The sequence below is a fragment of the Capricornis sumatraensis genome, chromosome 15 (genome assembly GCF_032405125.1).
Source record: "Capricornis sumatraensis isolate serow.1 chromosome 15, serow.2, whole genome shotgun sequence".
In the NCBI taxonomy this organism is placed as follows: domain Eukaryota; kingdom Metazoa; phylum Chordata; class Mammalia; order Artiodactyla; family Bovidae; genus Capricornis; species Capricornis sumatraensis.
The window spans coordinates 75,674,712-75,693,377 of NC_091083.1; the positions used below are offsets into that span (position 1 = coordinate 75,674,712).

Genomic DNA, 18,666 nt, shown 5'->3' on the forward strand with positions numbered 1-18,666 from the left:
AGAGACCCCACCCTGTTGTGCTGCTGGATGGCTGTTTGAAATCCAGGTCCTTTTTAGAGTCCTTTCCTCTTTACTTGCATGAGCTCACACCTCATTCTCAGCTTTTCGGTTTTCTCTGCACTCTGAAGGGGTTTTCCTAACAGCTTCTTGCATCTCCTTGGGATGCTGCACAGGCAGCTTTTGTGGACTCCTAGACCCGGGGCGGGGGAGGGGGGAAGAAATGATGTGCTATTATTGAAGGTTTCTTTCTGAGCCCTTCATGGAATTATTTTTATGAAGCCTTGGCTTGAAAATTTCCACCATCTGAGAACAATGATTCCGTGCTGCCAGTCAAGAGTGAGGCAGCGAGGGGCTGGTGTGTGCTTGACTGGGAGAGTCAGATGGAAAGCACAAGCTCGTCCAGGGTTCAGTTCTCAGTTGGCTTGAGATGTGGGCCCTGATTCTCGAGAATGGGGAGATGGGAACTCAAGGCAGCTCATTGCTTTCAGCCTCAGTTTCCTCATCTGTAAAATAGGAACCTGGGCTGGGCAGGTGTGAGGCTTCAGTAAGATAATGTAGGTACAGTAGGGCCTCAGCACAGGTGCCTGCTGTTAGTAGCAGTGATGTTTATGGTCCACCGTTTCCATAGGAGACTGCTGCTGTGTACAGAGATCCTGTGAGAGATTCTTAACGCAGGCTCAGATAGGGTTTAACTTTGTCCAAGTCTTCTCAGTGAGTAAGGACCTGGGTCAGCATTCAGACTCAGGCCATCTGACTCCCACCCCCCTAGAGCCTGGCTTTTGTCCCTGTCCCTACTCTGGGAATAGCTGATCATCACGGAAAACAAGGCAGCTGGGATGAGCTGCCTGGAGGACGGGGAAGAGAGAAGCATTAGAACAGAACCACCTTTTCCAAAAGGGCTGCAGCCCTTTCACAGGAAGCTGAGTCATCTCTCTTTGTTTTGAAGCAGAACCATCGAAAATCTGAAAAATAAAAATAAAACTAAAAGAATGCTGAGTTTCATCATGGTGCAGGGGCCCCTCCCTGGCTCTGCAACATGGGCAGCTGAGCAGAGGATCTTTCGAGCTGGGACCCCCGTCACCCTGCACTGCTGGGCCAAGTACTCAGCACTGAGCAAAGAGCCCTCCTTCTGGAATCTAGGTGCTGGCGTTCACCTAGCTGAGCTACCAGTACCCAACCTGCCAGAGGGGCGCTCCTGCCCCACCCAGCACCGTCTGGCCCGTGGGTCTGGGACTCTCAGGGTGAGCGAGTCACGTTGGGACGCTCCTCTGTCACTGCACACTGAGGACAGCATGGTCACAACCCCAGCGTTCCTCCTTCAAACACATCCAGAATCTTCTGTCCTCAGACTCAGTCTCCCTTCCCCCCAACACGTGGTGGAGTTGTGTTTGATGGAGAATGTCAGGACTTCCTGCATTTATCCCATATCAGCCCCACTCTTAGCATGCTTCCTCTGTTCTCCGTGCACCCAAACTTGGCCCCTCCTGCAAATATCAGCCCGAATGACACCTGTTCTGTGAAGCCTTCACTCGGCGCATGACCCTGGGCCCTTAGTTGTGAGCACTGTCTTCCTTCCACCATAACCTTTCGCTACGTGCGTGAGCTAGGGTGTCTTTTTTTTTAATTTTTAAAAACATTCATTGGTATTTATTTTGGCTGCAATGGGTCTTAGTTGTGGCACGCAGGATCTCTTTTTAGTTGCGTGTGGGATCTAGTTTACTTGACCAGGGATTGAACTGGGGCCCCTGCATTGGAAGTGCAGAGTCTTAGCCACTGGGCCACCAGGGAAGCCCCTGGGATGTCTTTTTGATGATACCAACAGTGCCCTGCTCACACATTGCCCTGGCGTCTGGAACCCGCCCTTCTTGATGTGGGACCTAGGCAGAGGGAGCGGAACATGCTCAATGAGTGAATGAATGAATACCTGGTAACTGAAGGGTTTTTATCTTCACATTCTCTGTGTGCCAGTCAGTTACACCTTTTACTTATCAGCATCTCTGGTTTCCAGTGACTGAGTTTAACATTCAACAAACGTGAGCTTCTTTCCATAGCAGTGAATGCTGACCGTTTCATAGGTGCCTAGTATTCCACTGTCCAGAGAGTTGTGATTTAACCAGTCCCCTCTCAGTGGATTTTATTTTTGTTACCATATTCTCAAAAATAATGTTGCAATGAAGAATTGCTTGACAGAGGCAGAAGCAGGACTTCTTTCTCTTTGAAGCCTTTTCTTTCTTTCTTTTTTTGAAGTTATTTTTATTTACTTATTTATTTTGGCCATGCTGTGCAGCATGTGGGATCTTAGTTCCCCAACCAGGGATCGAACCCGTGCCCCCTGCAGTGGAAGGATGGAGTCCTAACCTCTGGACTGCCAGGGAATTCTCTCTGAAGCCTTTTCTAATCCCCTCAATCCATCCTACTACTGACGTGCTGGGCAGTGACCCCCATTATCATGTGACAATTGCTGTTGCCTAGGCCCTTCTCTCTGTCTCATAGTTTATTACTGTGATAAGTGGGGTGATTGCCCCAGGACCCCTCTCACTTAGTCCTGGATGCCCTCAGCTCTGTGGTGCTTTCTCAGCAGCCTCTGATAGTTCTGTAATGTCCAAAAGATTAAAATTAGCTTCATAGCACCCTGCACACTACATGGTATCTAGTAGGCACTGTCATCCCCATTTAACAGATGAAGGAACTGAGGCTCAGGGAAGTTAACTGTTCCAGCAGGCAGCGCAGCAATTCAAACCCAGTTCTGTTTTATTCCAAAGTCCACCTTCTTCACCAAGCCCTAATTTAACTGTGTTTGTATGAATGTCAGTGAGGCTGCTGGGGGATCCATACTGCTTCGGGCCAGCACTGTCCTAGGCTTAATGCCACCTTGTGGTGGGTGACCTTGGGCCTTGCTTGGCTTGCTGGTTTCAGAGGAGTGGGAAAGGAACCAGGGAGGCTCTTATGTTTTTGTTTTAAACTACAAATGTAGTACATGCTTGTGGAAAAGAAAAAAAAAATGAAATAGAAAAAAAGCAGCAGCTGAAAATACCTCCTTCTCCTACTCCCCAGGGTAGGCACTATTAACAGTTTGGCATCTTTTATAGTGCGTATCCAAATACACACGCAATTATGGTTTTTATAAAAAGGGGATCATGTCCTTGACTTTCTCCCAACTGGTTCTAAGTCAGCACCTGCACATCTTCCCCATTCCATCATATTCCATAGAATGGATGCACTTCAGTCGATTCAGCCTGACCCTGTTGTAGACATTTAGCCTGCCTCTAATTCTTCTCTGTAATGAGCAACATCAGTGGGCTTGCATGGTGCACGCAGGTACAGGTATTTCTGCAGAATGGATACTTGGAAGTCTAATTGCCAAACGAAACAGCATGCAAGTTTCGCACGTTGACAGGTGCTGCCAAATTGCCTTCTGAAAGCCTTTACAGTCCAGCACCCACTCCCAGGGCAGTGGACATGAGTGGGGAAGGCTCTTAAGCCACAAATAATACGGAGCCAGGCTGCCTCCCCTTCCGCTCCGTGAGACCTGGCGTGGAGACTGCCACCAGGAGCTCCAAACGCACAGGCCCAAATTGGGATAGAAGATGGATTTTGATAAAAGAGGTTAAATAACAGGTTTTTCCATTTCACCTTATAGGAATGGGATGGGGGGCGGGGGTGCTGGGCCTCCAGCCAATAGAGGACCAAGAGTTGTCAGGAGGGCTTATAAAGCTTGCTATTTCTGGCATTTTTTCTCTTTCTCTGCTGATTATGCAGCAGAATTGCACAGAGGCTGTCGCGGGCGCGTTCTCTCGCTGCCTGGGCTTCTGTGGAATGAGACTCGGGCTCCTTCTACTTACAAGACGCTGGTGCATTGCAGGTGTGTTTCAGCAGAAGGTAAGCAGCGGGCGCCCGCCACCTCCTGCGGTAGAGGTGGTCAGGCTGGCACTGCCAGGGTGAAGACAGACAATGTCTGGGTGGGGGCCGGCAGGGATGGACAGGTGTCTGTCATGTTGTAGAATGAAGATGCTTTGGAAGGTCCAGGAGGCCTGCAGTTGGCAACGCCTTCCTAAAAAGGAATTCTGGCAGTGGCTGGTACCAACCCCCGGAGAGCAGGTGTTGGTGCCTAAATGCTCAGAGAGCATTTGCTTTTTCACTCATCCGTCCATTTAGCATGCCCTGCAGTAGGCCTGGCCAGGTATGATGGGGCGATCTGGCTAACTCAGATTGAAACAAGGATGGAGCTGGCCCATGTCATGGTAGGAGCCCAGCAGGTACCTGGGATGAGGGGTGGGAAGAGCCTTTCAAGGCGGGCGGGGCGGGGGGGGGGGGTGTGAGGGGTAGCCGGGGATATCACCAGGAACAAAGTTTCAGCTGCCTCTTCCATTGGATTTAGGAGTTTGTGGAATCAGTAAAAAACCCTCACCCATTGTGGTGAGTGCCACCTTTTTCTCTTCTCCATTAACGATTTTGAAAAGATAACCAGTTGAAAGGACAGCAAAAAATGAGAAAGGACACAGTGACAGATTTCAGGGTGAACACATACACACGGAACAGGTGACCGGGAATGTGAGTGCAGAAACCCAACATCCGCGGCATTTTCCCCGCCGTCCCTGGGGAGATCTTCTTTGTGATAGGAGTTGGCTGAGTTGGAGGTGGGGCTTGTTACACTTGACAGGGCTGCACCCGGCTGAGCAGAGCGAGCAGGAGGCCTGACCTCTTCTGGCGCTCTGATTCATCACAGTCACTGTCGGTGTTGCAAATCCAGCTGTGAGCATGTGCGTCCCAGAAATGGAAGCCCTGTAGCACGCTCAGGCCTTCTTTCCCGGGCTTGGAATATCCCAGGTCAACTGAGACCAAGGAGTGTGTGATCTCTACTTTCTGCACACTGGGTCTCAAAGCAGGCAGTCACAGGCTTGGCTCAGAAGGCTTTGGAGCCAGCCAGCCATGGAGGAAGTAGCTGTTGAGTGTCCACTGTGTGTCGGGGCAGATCAGGTACTGGTTGCACATGTCAGCTCTGCCTCAAATACAGTCTGTGACACTGGGCAAGCTTCTTGAGCCTCGCGAGTCTCAGCCTCCTCATCCATAAAATGGGAACAATGATACCTACTTTTCTGTGTTGTGATGATTGTGTGTGTGTGCACGCATAGGTGTGTATGACCCGGGGAGCTCTCCCCTTGTTCTGGTTCTCTTCTTAGGAAGCTCGAATGCAGGGCCACAGTCTGTTTTTTTGCGGCCCAGGCTGATACAGATTTCTTTCTGTCTCTGATCACACCCATGAGCTCTTGACAGGGAGAGGAGTAAATTACAGGGGTTTACTGGCTGTCTTGACACAGAACTGACTCTTATTTTTAACACTTCCTGAAGGCTTACCGAATACCAGTCACCGGCATTGTAGAATACAATTGGGATCTCAAGACAATAGTCCCCTTAGTAAACCAGTGTTTGCTGAGAACCCTGGGTCAGGGAGGAAGACCTGGGAAGGGAGGGAGGAGAGGTCTTGGAGGAGAGGGTGTGGCTGGAGTATCACCTACACCCACCCTGAACCGGGAGAACAGAAGATGAACCCAGGTTTAAGACTTGGCTGTGAGCTCCCTGCTCGCTGCGTGATCTTCAGCACCTTACCTGTCTGAGCCAGAGTTTCCTCTCCTACAAGGTGATGGATTGTTAGGAGGATTAAATAAACACTTCGTTGATGCTCAGTAAATAAAAACACTTGTCTCTCTCGAGGAAGGCACACTGCAGAGCCTTTGACAGGGTGTGGCACACAACAGGCACCCCTGAAAATTTACGGAAAGAACAGAGGTGCCCAGGGAGTGGGAAACCAGAGTCGCCTGTACATAGCCTGCTAAGTAATTGCTTTGTGATCTGGGGCAAGTTCTCCACCTTTTTTGGTCCCTGATTCCTTCAGAGAAATAATTTAGGCTGGTCCCAGAAACTCCAGATGCTTTATTCCATGTTAGAAATCAGGGTTGTGTGGAGACCCTCCAGAAGAGGATGAACTGCGTGTTTGAAGTTAATTTCCTTCTCATGATTAGTGGCACCCACAACGCCTCCTCATGTAGCCACAAACCAGTAATTAATGAAATTAGGGGCAGAGGCAGGAGTGCAGAGTTTCCCGAGGGGGTGCCCCTGTGGCATCCCCCTGTGACTGTCTTGGGGGCCCGAGGGCTATCCAGGAGTCATGGTCTCTGTCTAGTCAGGGGCCCTGGCAGGTGTTCACACATGTGGAACAAGGACAGACAAAGTCCTGAACTATCACAGATGGGATTGGATTCCCTAGCTTCTCCCAGACCCCGTGGTGCCGTTTTCCAGGGAGGGTGTGAGGGTCCCCCGCTGTTGAGTGTCTGTCGACTTGGGCATTGGAATGGGCATAGGTGAGCCTGGATGGGCAGGCTTTGCTCTCATGATTTCTGACTCTGAGACTTCAGGCAACATTCTCACCTTCTGCAGGTCTTAGAACTGAGGAGGCGTGGGAACTGCCAGCCACTAAGGATGGGGAAATAGTGTAGAGAGGCAGCCTTGATTTGCACATCCTCAGAGCCAGCAGAAGGTTCATTTGAAGGAGATGGTGCCTCTGAACTGTCCTTATCTTGACGCACGTGTGCCCATCCCCAGACATGCCCGCTCCCATCACCCCATCCTGGTAAACCTCATGGCCTTCCAGTACTTGGCTTAAGTCATCCCTGACCCCTCTCTCTGCCTTACTCCCTGACGACTGCACCCCTAGGCTACAGCCACGTCTCCCTGCTTCTCTATCACCTGTGCTTGGGCGACACAGGAGCCTCTACCCAGGACTCCCTAGCTGCTCCTTCCCTCTTAGAGTCTGCTCTGTTCACAGACCCCACCCCCACAGTGCAATCTCCACAAACAGCTCCTCTGCTTGAAGCCTTGGTCACTTGGAGCTGCTGGATCTGTTCTGAAATCTTTCATATGCCTGCTAGTGGAGCTGGGGCCCCTGTTGGAGCTCAGGCTTTGCAGTCAGAGCTGGCTTCTGCCTCCTCCCTCCCAGGCAGAATCACTGCCCTCCTGCTTCCTAAAGCTCCTCCCTGCTAGCCGAGCACTCATGCTTCTTGGTTTTGTGCACCCAGACTCTATTGTCCAGAATATGCTTCCTTTACCCTCGAACTCCTGCCTGTTCTTTTTGTGTTAATAAATTGGCTCAGATGGTTAAAAAAAAAAAGCCACTTGCATTGCAGAAGACCTGGGTTTGATCCCTAGGTTGGGAAGATCCCCTGGAGAAGTGAATGGCTACCCACTCCCATATTCTTGCCTGGAGAACTGGACAGAGGAGCCTGAAGGGGTCCTGATAGGATCTGATAGGGTCGCAAAGAGTCAGACATGACTGAGTGACTAACTCACTTTAAATTTAAGTCATTATTTTTGGTTGTGCTGGGTCTTCGTTGCTGTGCGCTTGCTTTCTCTAGTTGTGGGGAGTGAGGGCTGCTCTTCACTGCAGTGTGTGGGCCTCTCCTTGCAGTGGCTTCTCTTGTTGCAGAGCAGGGGCTCTAGGTGTGCAGACTTCAGTAGTTGTGGTGCACGGGCTTCAGTGCTTCTTGGCATATGGGATCTTCCCGGACCAGGAATCAAACCCATGTCCCACACATTGGTAGGTGGATTCTTAACCACTGGGCCACCAGGCAAGTCCCTCCTTGCCTTTTCCCACAGACAGTGTTGTGGTCACTGCTCCCTAGAAACCTTCTCTGATTGCCACCTCATCCCAGCCCCAACAGTCTGAGCCAGAGCCCCTCTCCTGTGCCCACTGTATCACAGTCCTTCCCATCAGTGCTATGATGCTTGGAGGGGATTGAAGGCATGTATGATGTACCTAGACAGCATATTAAAAAGCAGAGGCATTACTTGGCCAACAAAGGTCCATCTAGTCAAAGCTATGGTTTTTCCAGTAGTCTTTTATGGATGTGAGAGTTGGACTATAAAGAAAGCTGAGCGCCGAAGAATTGATGCTTTTGAACTGTGGTGTTGGAGAAGACTCCTGAGAGTCCCTAGGACTGCAAGGAGATCCAACCAGCCCATCCTAAAGGAGATCAGTCCTGAATATTCATTGGAAGGACTGACGTTGAAGCTGAAACTCCAATACTTTGGCCACCTCATGTGAAGAGCTGACTCATTTGAAAAGATCTTGATGCTGGGAAAGATTGAGGGCAGGAGGAGAAGGGGATGACAGAGGATGAGATGGCTGGATGGCATCACCGACTTGATGGACATGAGTTGAACAGGGAAGCCTGGGGCGCTGCAGTCCATGGGGTCGCAAAGAGTTGGACACGACTGAGCGACTGAACTTAACTGATGATGTACCTTTATTCTCATGCCTTCTAAAAGTCTGGATAGCACAGACTATCTGCTTGGTAAACATTACTTTAGATAGTAAATGCAGAGAGCCCCTTGCTAATTAACAACCTTCAGACCTAGACCGACTGAATCGGAATCCTCAGCCTGTGGTTTGACTTGGCTGTGTGACCTCAGACTAGCCACCTAACCTCTCTGAGCTTAGAGAGTCAAGAGGTTGACAGGATGATACCTATAACAAATTCCTACTTCTTTCCCACTTACTGAATAGGAAGTGTCCCCAAAGATACTTGGAACATTTAAACGGCTCCTCCACATTGCTCTGAGCAGAGCAAGCCCAAAGAGAAGCTGGGCCCAGCAGCCCCTGGCCCCGTGCACAGAGGAGCCCTGCCTTGAACCCCAAACAGGAGCAAAAATAGCAGCCATCGGGGCAGCCTGACATGCAGCAGCCACAGGAAGAAGCCGCAGGCCTAGCGGATGTCAGCTGCTCCGGGGCCCCTCTGAGGTTCCTCGGGTGTGCCGAGTTGCGTGTGCATACCCCACGCCTGCCCTCGCCCGCTCCTCCAGCCACAGCATCAGATAAGGCAGGTGGAACAAGTTCTCCTTCCTCTCTCCGGGGAGGGGTAATCTCAGTGCCATCTGGGGGTACATGCTCTCCGCTGTTAACCTCTCTGGCCTCCCCTCCCATCCCCCTCACTAGCTCTGCCCACCTTAGTGGTCTCCACCGGCACACTCCTACCGTTGGCTCTTTGCCCGGCCTCTCCCCAACATACCTGCCTGGCTGGCTCACTCACCTCTTTGCAGTCTTTGCTCGACTGTCACTTTCTCAGGGAGGCCCACCTTGACTACCCTGTTCAAACTCTCACCATTGCCGTCTCACCTCACCTGCCCCACCGTTTCTTCTCATATAGGTCTCAGAACCGTCCAACATACTACGTAAATGACTTACTACATTTATCATTTTTCTTTTTAAAAAATTTCCCCCCAGTGGACTCTGAGGCTTTTGGGGGCCAGGACCGTATCTCCAGTGGATGCGGGGAGCTCTGGGCTTGTGAGGAGGGTCGATGCTCCTGGGCCTGCCTGAGGGAACACATCTTCCAGGCACCCAATTCCTGTTGCACCTGGTCATTTAAAAAATATTTATTTATGTTATTTATTTTTGGCTGTGTTAGTTGCCCCGAGGCATGTGGGATCTCAGCTCCCCAACCAGGGATCAAACCTGTGCCCCGTGCATTGGAAGGTGGGCTCTTAACCACTGGACTGCCAGATCTTGGCCAGATCCCAGTGCCACCCACATTCCCTGTAATGCTGAACACTCTGCCTGGCATTTCAGCAGCCTGGCAGATCCATGTGTGCCCGTGGAAGGATGTAAGATCTGGGTTCTAATCCCAGCTCAGTTGCCTAATAGCTGTGAGACCTTGGGCAGTTTCCTTTACCTTCCTGAGCCTCAGTTTCCTCATCTGTAAGATGGGCATACAGTGGGATGGTGTCCCAAGGGCCCAGCACATGTGCGCCCAGTGCTCCAGTCAACTCTAAACTGCCTTATTTGAAATCCAGAAGGCTCTGAAACCAGCAGTTATTTTGCAAATATGCTGCAAACTCACTTGGCTCCCAAGTCTGATCTAAACGGACAGACATAATCTCTACCTAACCCTCTAGGGATTCACTGTAGAAATCTGAAAGTGTCTTAACTCGGACCCCACAGAGGCTACTACCTAATTTGTGGAATTATCACTTCCTCACTTTTCTGAAATCCAAACAAATTCTGAATTCTGAAACTCTGTGGATCCTGGCTAAGGGCTGTGGACCTGGGCCTGTGAGTTGCCACTTGAAGACCCTCCTAGGGTCTCAGAGGCCCCATGGGGCCTTTGACAGCCACAATAAAGCTAGAAACCTCTAGTTTCCTCTTGGTTTCTTGGCAGCCAGTGTCTTTTTAGTTACCTGGGGTTAAATTGAGTTCTGTTGGCTGAGGGGCAGGGGTTAAGGCTTGGGTAGGGTAAGCTCCGGAGTTCAAGCATTTTGGGTTTGAATTTAAATGGGGGAATTTTTTTTTTCTTATGAATCATCAGAAAAAGAAATCAGAAGGAAGTGTGTGACCAAGGAGAGGAAATTAGGGTTTGCAAAACTGTGTGAGTCACCCCTTTTCTCACTCCTGGGTGATCCTTTGCTCTTGGCAGGTTTCATTCATCTCTGAGACTCTTAGTTCTGAATTTTGGAAAATACACTGGAGATTGTCGTGGTTTTATTCTGACTTCAACCCTGCTTCCCTGTCTAACCATCAATATAAATTTCTATTTTTGAATCACTGCCATGCTCTTTTACTTATTATTTCTTTAGCAAGTGTTTCTACCCTGCTCAGAGTCCTGCTTCTAGGCACTGGCCCTGGATCATCACAGAAGCTTCTTCCTGGCTCCGTAGACAGACTCCAATCCTATCTCCCCCAATCCATTTTCTACCCAAGGCCAGAGGCCAGTTTCTAAAATGTAGCTCGTTCTATGAAAAATGCCATTGGTAATCTGATGGGGATTGCACTGAATCTGTAGATTGCTTTGTGTAATATAGTCATTTTCACAATATTGATGCTTCCAATCCCAGAACATGGTGTGTCTCTCCATCTGTTTGTGTCATCTTTGATTTCTTTCATCAGTATCATACAGTTTTCTGTGTACAGGTCTTCTGCCTCCTTCAGTTCAGTTCAGTTCAGTTCAGTTGCTCAGTCGTGTCGGACTCTTTGTGACCCCATGAACCGCAGCACGCCAGGCCTCCCTGTCCATCACCAACTCCTGGAATCCACCCAAACCCATGTCCATCAATTCGATGATGCCATCCAACCATCTCGTCCTCTGTCGTCCCCTTCTCCTCCTGCCCTCAATCTTTCCCAGCATCAGAGTCTTTTCCAGTGAGTCCGCTCTTCACAGCAGGTGGCCAAAGTACTGGAGTTTCAGCTTCAACGTCAGTCTTTCCAGTGAACACCCAGGACTGATCTCCTTTAGGATGGACTGGTTGGATCTCCTTGCAGTCCAGGGGACTCTCAGGAGTCTTCTCCAACACCACAGTTCAAAAGCATCAATTCTTCAGCACTCAGCTTTCTTTATAGTCCAACTCTCACATCCATACATGACCACTGGAAAAATTCTTTTTGCTGTGATGGTAAGTGGGATTGTTTCCTTAACTTCTCTTTCTGATCTTTTGTTGTCTGTGTGTAGGAATGTAAGCGATTTCTATGTATTAATGTTGTATCCTGCAACTTTATTGAATTCATTGATTAGCTGTAGTAGTTTACTGGTGGCATCTCTAGGATTTTCTATGTATAGTACCATGTCATCTGCAAGCAATGACAGTTACTTCTTTTCCAATTTGGATTCCTTTTATTTCTTTTTCTTCTCTGATTGCTGTGGCTTGGACTTCCAAAACTACAGGGAACTCTACTTACTGCACCGTGGTGTCCTAAATGGGAGGGAAATCCAAAACAGAGGGGATATATGTATATGTACAGCTGATTCATTTTGCTCTGCAGTAGAAGCTAACACGGCTACCCTGGTGGTTTAGTGGTGAAGAACCACCTGCAATGCAGGAGAAAGAAAGGAAAGAAAGAAAGTGAAGTTGCTCATTTGTGTCCAACTCTTTGCCATCCCATGGACTGTAGTCTACCAGGCTTCTCTGTCCATGGGATTCTCCAGGCAAGAGTACTGGAGTGGGTTGCCATTTCCTTCTCCAGGGGATCTTCCTGACCCAGGGATCGAACCCAGGTCTCCTGCATTGCAGGCAGATGCTTTACCCTCTGAGCCACCAGGGAAGCCAAGAGTTAGGTTCAATCCCTGGGTTGGGAAGATCCCCTGGAGAAGGAAATAGCAACCCACTTCAGTATTCTTGCCTGGGAAATCCTGTGGACAGAAGGAGCCTGGCAGGCTACAGTCCATGGGGTCACAGAGAGACATAACTTAGCAATGAAACAGCAACAAGCTAACACAATATTGTAAAGCAACTCTACTGCAATAAAAATTAATTAGTAAAAAAAATAAAATGTAGCTTACAATATGGACTTAGGTCTCCACCTCCCACCCCCACCCCATGTAGCCCTGAAAAGCCTCATCAGGTCCTGTTTGCCTGAGCAGCTCAGCTCTCACTGCCTCCCCTCAGTGGGTCCTCCTCTCCTGCCCTCTGGCCTTGGCAAATGCTGTTTCCACCACCCTCTCCCACCTGGTGGTTTCTCCCTCACCTGATTAACTCTGCTCAGCCTGCAGGTAGGTGGGCTTAGAAACCACCTCCTCTGAGAAGTCTCTAGGCTCCCGTGACCTCTGGCTCCCAGTGCACTTATCACCCGTTCATAATGGCTGGTCCTTCTCTTCACTACACCAGATGCTCAGAAGGGCAAAGACTGTGGCCTGTGCATCACTGGTACCATCCCCGGCATGGAGAACAGAAGCTGCTTCCAGGAAGACTCGGTGGACTTGAGACAAATAGGCAGCGTGGTGAGGGGGTGACTCTTGAGGCAGCCGGCAGGGGTCTCGGGCACTCATCTACCCTGCTTCCTGCTGGCTCTCTGCCTGGTGGTGGCTGCCGTGTTCCTTTCTAGTAGGCTGGAAGCTGCTTTCCATGGCAGCAAGGTGGAAAGTATCCCAGTTTCATTACAGTAGGTGTGTTTCATGTACATTTCTCCCATGTCCACAAAATGAAGCACACGGTTTTTCCCTATGTACTTTCTCTTGCTAGACTGCCTCCTGTGTGATGTTCCTGTTCGTTCTCGGGTCTTTTTGTCTGTCGGGACCTTGCTGTCTCTTTAATTTGACTACGCCGTTTCTGCGTCGTATACATTAACTGTCTCATAGTTGGTGCTGATGTCCTTTTCATTTTGGTTTTATTATGCTTCCCTCTACAGAAGATAGGAATGCTTATATATTTGAATCTGTCAATCTCCCTCCCTCCGTGATTGCTTTGAGGACTGAGGAAGTTATCCTGCTGCCAGAGATCTGATAAGCATTCTTTCTGTTTTCTGATATTTCCCTGTAACGTGACTTTTTATACTTAACTCTAGAATCTGTTCTCAGGACATGTTGGTGGATGGCTCGCGATGGGTATCTAGTCCGGTGTTCCTAAGTGGGAACAGGATAACCCCTCATTCTGTTCATGAAATAATTGGTCTTTGTCTCTTTGTTTCCAAAAGGAGAGGCAAAATAGAGTGGCTGTTATGGGCAGGAGCTAGCAGAGTTAAGATTCTGATTTTGTCACTTTGTAGCCGTGTAACCTTGAGCACTCTGCTTACATGGAGCTTTTCTCCTCTGTAAAAAGGGAGTCGTAGCGTCTCCCTTACAGGCTCAGGCTCCTTGCAAAGGCTGTCTGAAATATCCTAGGTAAAGCACTCCATGCTGTGCCTGGCGTAGAGTAAGTGCCCTCTGTAACCATAATGTAATGTGTTTCCATACAGACTTGGGTCTGATTCTGCAGTTTCTTTCTGTTTCATTGATGTGAAGTTCTCCTTTGACATCCCTGCCCCACTGCTTTAATTATTTAACTGTTTATTTATCTGTTGCTTCACAGAATATTTTATCTCTGGCCAAACTAAATGGCACTCCCACCCCCCATTACTCTTCTCTAGGAACATTGTTTCAAACACTCACTGTTGTTTTTCAGTGAATGTTGAGTCCTCCCATGCACTCTGCCCTGTATAGCTGACCTCACAGCTACACACACACACACACACACACACACACACACACACACACAGCGTTCTCACCCTCCCAGCGGCCTCACGTCCCAGCTCTCTGATCCTGTGCCTCCTCTACCTGGCAGGTGTGTATCAGCTGACTCACCTGGCCTGTCTCTACCTGTGTCTACCTCATCACTCCATCTGTCATCAGTGCTGGTGTCTGTACTGCCTCTGGAACCCAACCTTCCCTGGGGATCGTTTCTGTGTCCCTGGTACCCTCAGAGCCTGGCAATGGCCAGTACATCATAGATTCTCAGATTGGGGGTTGGGGAATTTGGGTATGCTGATACCACCTTGAATTTTGAGGGTAACCAGGATAAGTTTGTCATTTGGGGGGAACATAGGGTCAGAGACCCTAGGAATGTGGTGATTGCAACTGTTGGCATGCTGTTGCCAGCCACTGGGGGCCATCTACCAGCCTCAGTTTTCCCCAGAGGGATAATGAGAAGGTCTGAGAGCCTGTCAGTCCTGAGGTTCTATAATGTATCTCCGACTGGGTGGCCTGATAGTGGGGGTGAATTTGGGAGAACTCATTGGCATGTACTCCGCCTTGGAATGGGGTTTGCTCTCCCTCCCTGAGTCTGGGGAGAAAAGCCCTGTTAAGACAGAGATTCCAGCTGCTTCTAACTGCCTTTCTGGCTTCTGTGTTGCAAGGTCCCCAGGGAGAGTCCAGACCTGGGGCATAGGAGTCCCATAGTCAAGAGCAGAGGGTGGCCCTTAGCCTAGGCAGGTGGCAGGAGTGACAGAAGGGTCTAGCCTCTCTCGGGCATCAGGGTGCCCACACACTGCCAGGCAGACACGCAGTCCTGCCAGTCTCATTCCCGTTTCACAGGGGAGACATACGAGAATCAGAACCGAGGTCCCTGTCCTAGCCACACAGCAACCAAGTGCAGAGCCTGCGCTTCCAAAACTGCCCAGCTCCACTGTCCTCCCGGCTCCTAAGTCCGAGGGCTGATTTTCAGACACTAAAAAATACAGCAGCAGTGTTTATATAAATCATTTCCTGGGTTATCTGGCACTGACGAAAGGAAGTGAACTTGGTACTTTGTCTGTGTTAGGTTTTGGGGTTAGAGGCATCAGTGCCAAGTTCAGGTGACCTAAAAAACCTTTCTAGGTCAAATCACAGTTTCAAAAGATATTTTTTTCTTTTCCTTTCTTTTTTTTTTTTTTTTTAACCGCCCCACGACTGAACGCTGTCGTTGACATATTTCCCTTCCAACAATACCAGCCCTTTGTGGCATGATTGAGGGCTTGTTTTGTAGCGCTGGGGAGAAAATATCTTCCAAATCATCTGCTTCTCATTGTCTCAGTCACACTCACTCCCACCCATCCCCATGCCACAGTCCCCCTCCTCCCCCCGACGTATGCTCATGTGGCTTTTAGTTAATCGTTTTTGGCAAGGATCAGTTTTGGGACTTGTTCCCAACCACTCAGATGATGGATAATTGTCAAGCACAAATACTGGCCGCTCTGGGCAGCCTGAGGCTCTAGACTGCTGACCGCAGCCCAGCCTCTGGGCAGCAGGCTGGAGGCAGGTAGCTCTGTGCCTTTGTGAGTAGCAGCCAAGGCCGTGGAAGTAGCCCAGCCCAGTCGTGAGCACGGGCTCTGGAGGTGGACATTCTGACTTTTGAGTCCTGACTCCCACCGCTTACTAGCTGTGTGGCCTTGGGCAAGCTGCTTAACCTCACTTGACCTCAGTTTCCTCATCTGTAAAATGGGAGCCTTAGAAGTGGTAAGTCAGTGGGAGGGGGTGGGAGGGAGGTGCAAGAAGGAGGGGATATATGTATACAGGTAGCTGATTCACTCTGTTGTGCAGCAGAAGCTAACACAACATTGTAGAGCAATTTTACTCCAATTGAAAAGTAGCAGCTCACCTTGCAGGGTTGTTGTAAGGATTATATGAGTTAAAAACTCCCAAAGAGAATGGCTAACCACTCCAGTGTTCTTGCCTGAAGAATTCCATGGACAGAGGAGCCCTGTGGGCTACAGTCCACGGGGTCGCAAAGAGTTGGGCATGACTGAGCAACTAACACTTTCACTTTCACTGACATATTAAGCAGGCTGTAAATGTCGCACAGTTTAGTTACAATGAACAGATGATCATAGATGTAGTGGAAGCTGTTGTAAATCACCCAGGTCCTTTCCCGACTAAGATGCTTATCCTGCCAGCTGTGAGGAGTGGCGGCTACTGCTACTCACAGTCGAGTCTGTCTCTGGATATTAATTGCCTTTGGTGGAAGGAGGAGCCTTGTCCAAGTTTATCAAACACCCTTGTCTGCCGCAACCTGGACCCAGTGGCTGGCTCTGCCTCTCATCTTTGCAGAGCCATCCCAGCTCCAGAGTCTCCTTGGGACAGACTGAAGCCTCTGTTTTTGACTGCATCACAGTTCAACTTGCCCTCTGCCCACCAACTTCCCTTGCTCTTCTATGGTGTTCCCCAATAAACATCCAGCTGGCAGATTTGACTCTGAGTCTGTTTCCACGGAACTTGCCCTAAAACATCAGTTCATCATCAGTTGTGAATGGAGCTTGATATGCATTTTAAAGCAAGCATTTATTTCCCTTGTTTTTCCAGAAGCTCTTCGAGGCGTGGCCTCAGAGTTCTCCACCACCCCTGGTCCCCATCTCTGGGTGGGCACCCTTTGCCCACTCCAGACTTGGCTTGGCAGGCTCCCTCTGCTCCCAGGGTCCTGGCTGAACCTTTGAATGGGGGTCGGTGGCTTCAGGACCACTCTTCAGGTGGGGAAGAGAAAGCTCTTAGCTCCTGGACAAACCACGAAACTTAAAACTGACGGCACTGCAAGGGGCCCAGAGAGAAGAAGGCCTTGTTCAAGGCCACACAATGAGTAGGTGCCTCTCCTCCCAGCCCTTGGAGCAGAGGGTGCTATGGGGAAATAGTAGGACAGGCTGGTCTTACGAGCCAGACATGTGGCAGTTGGTTACAGCATTGTTGTTTAATCGGTCAATCGTGTCCGACTTTTTGTGACCCCATGGACTGTATCCCGCCAGGCTTCTCTGTCCATGGGGTTTCCCAGGCAAGAGTACTAGAGTGGGTTGCCATTTCCTTCTCCAGAGGATCTTCCCAATGCAGGGATCAAACCCAGGTCTCCCACATTACAGGCAGATTCTTTACCATCTGAGACACCAGGGAAGCCCAGTTACAGCATCAGGGTCCAATGAACGCTTCCATACCTTTCTCCCAGCAGAGGGGCAGCCAGCCTGATCCAGGAATGGGTATCAGCAATGGCCTCCTGCAAGGGACAGTGTGGGAGTGAAAGGGAGCTGCCAACAGGGAACAGATTGAGAAGGGAGATTCAGGTGGAGAGTTCAGAGCCGCAGAGGCCAAGAGGGAGGGAAAGCATGGTCCATGCCGGGAGGTCCACACATCTCCAAAAGAGCAAGGGAGGAATGTGAGAGAGGGATGAGAGGCCAGCCTCAATGGTCAGGCTGGCAGGACTCAGGTGCTTGAGTGCTTTGAATGCCATGGTAAAGCGTTTTGATTTTCCCCCCACCATGGGGAAGATGGACCTTGAAGGAGAGTCACCTGCATAGAACCAGACAGGGTCCTTATCTGTCATGTCATCAAGGTCATGAGCCAGGTCTGATGGGGTCCTGGCCCTGCTCTTGGACGTCCCCACTGGACCCCACCCTGACCCATTTCTCGGGCCCCAGCTCCCTCTAGCCACAGGCAGCACTGACAGCCCCCTGGGAACCATTCCCCCTCACAGCGGCCAAATGAAAATGTTTGTTGAAAACAACATGTGCATAATTAAAGCTTAATGAGTGCTTGTCTGCTTGGAATGTGCAATTAGATTTATAATCGAGGATGGGAGCGAGCTCCAAATGGCTTTAAATGGAGCTGAGAGAGAGGATAATTTTTGCCATAAATCTGCAGTAACGCAGACAGTGTGTAAGTTACCACCAGGGGTAGAATCACAGGCCTGACAGGAAGCCAGGCTGTGCCCACTGAGCCACTCTGTCCATCAGGTTGTCTTGGCAGCTGCTGGGGGTGCTCAGTAGGGGTCTTTGAGGTGGACCTGCTCTGGGCTGGAGCTGAAGTTTTCTTGTGTCTTCCCATTGCTGAGCTCTGTGGTCTGAGCTGACAATGAGGAACTGAGGGGTTGATGCAAGTCTGGCTACCCTAGGGGTCTTGGGCCAGGCAAGGAAACCTGCATCATCGCCTTGTCACCTCTGGTCTGGAGTGTGGGTCCACATTTTGTCCTCTGTTGTATCCCAGAACTCACTGTGAACGGTGACTGCAGCCACGAAATTAAAAGGCAGTTGCTCCTTGGAAGGAAAGCTATGAAAACCTAGAGAGCATGTTAAAAGCAAAGATATTTTGCCAACAAAGGTCCATATAGTCAAAGCTAAGGTTTTTCTAGTAGTCATGTACAGATGTGAGAGTTGGACCAAAAAGAAGGCTGAGCAGCAAAGAATTGATGCTTTCAAACTATGGTGCTAGAGAAGACTCTTGAGAGTCCCTTGGACAACAAAGAGATCAAAACAGTCAATTCTAAAGGAAATAAACCCTGACAATTCATTGGAGGGACTGAAGCTGAAGCTCCAATATTTTGGCCATCTGATGCAAAGAGCCGACTCATTGGAAAAGACCCTGATGCTGGGAAAGATTGAAGGCAGGAGGAGAAGGGGACGACAGAGGATGAGATGGT

At 49.7% G+C, this 18,666-nt stretch overlaps 1 protein-coding gene across 2 annotated transcripts in view; it reads left to right on the forward strand.

The window, feature by feature from the left end:
* The window catches only part of TOX2 (TOX high mobility group box family member 2), a 153,828-nt gene that overhangs the window by 28,388 nt on the left and 106,774 nt on the right, over positions 1 to 18,666 (forward strand). The window contains exon 1 of one of the 2 annotated variants that reach the window (XM_068987527.1): positions 3,754 to 3,879. The exons of the other annotated variant lie outside the window; for it this stretch is intronic. Coding sequence (XP_068843628.1) covers positions 3,754 to 3,879 — 126 coding nt within the window. Of the gene's footprint in view, positions 1 to 3,753; positions 3,880 to 18,666 lie in introns of those variants that run through there. 2 annotated transcript variants of the gene reach the window in all.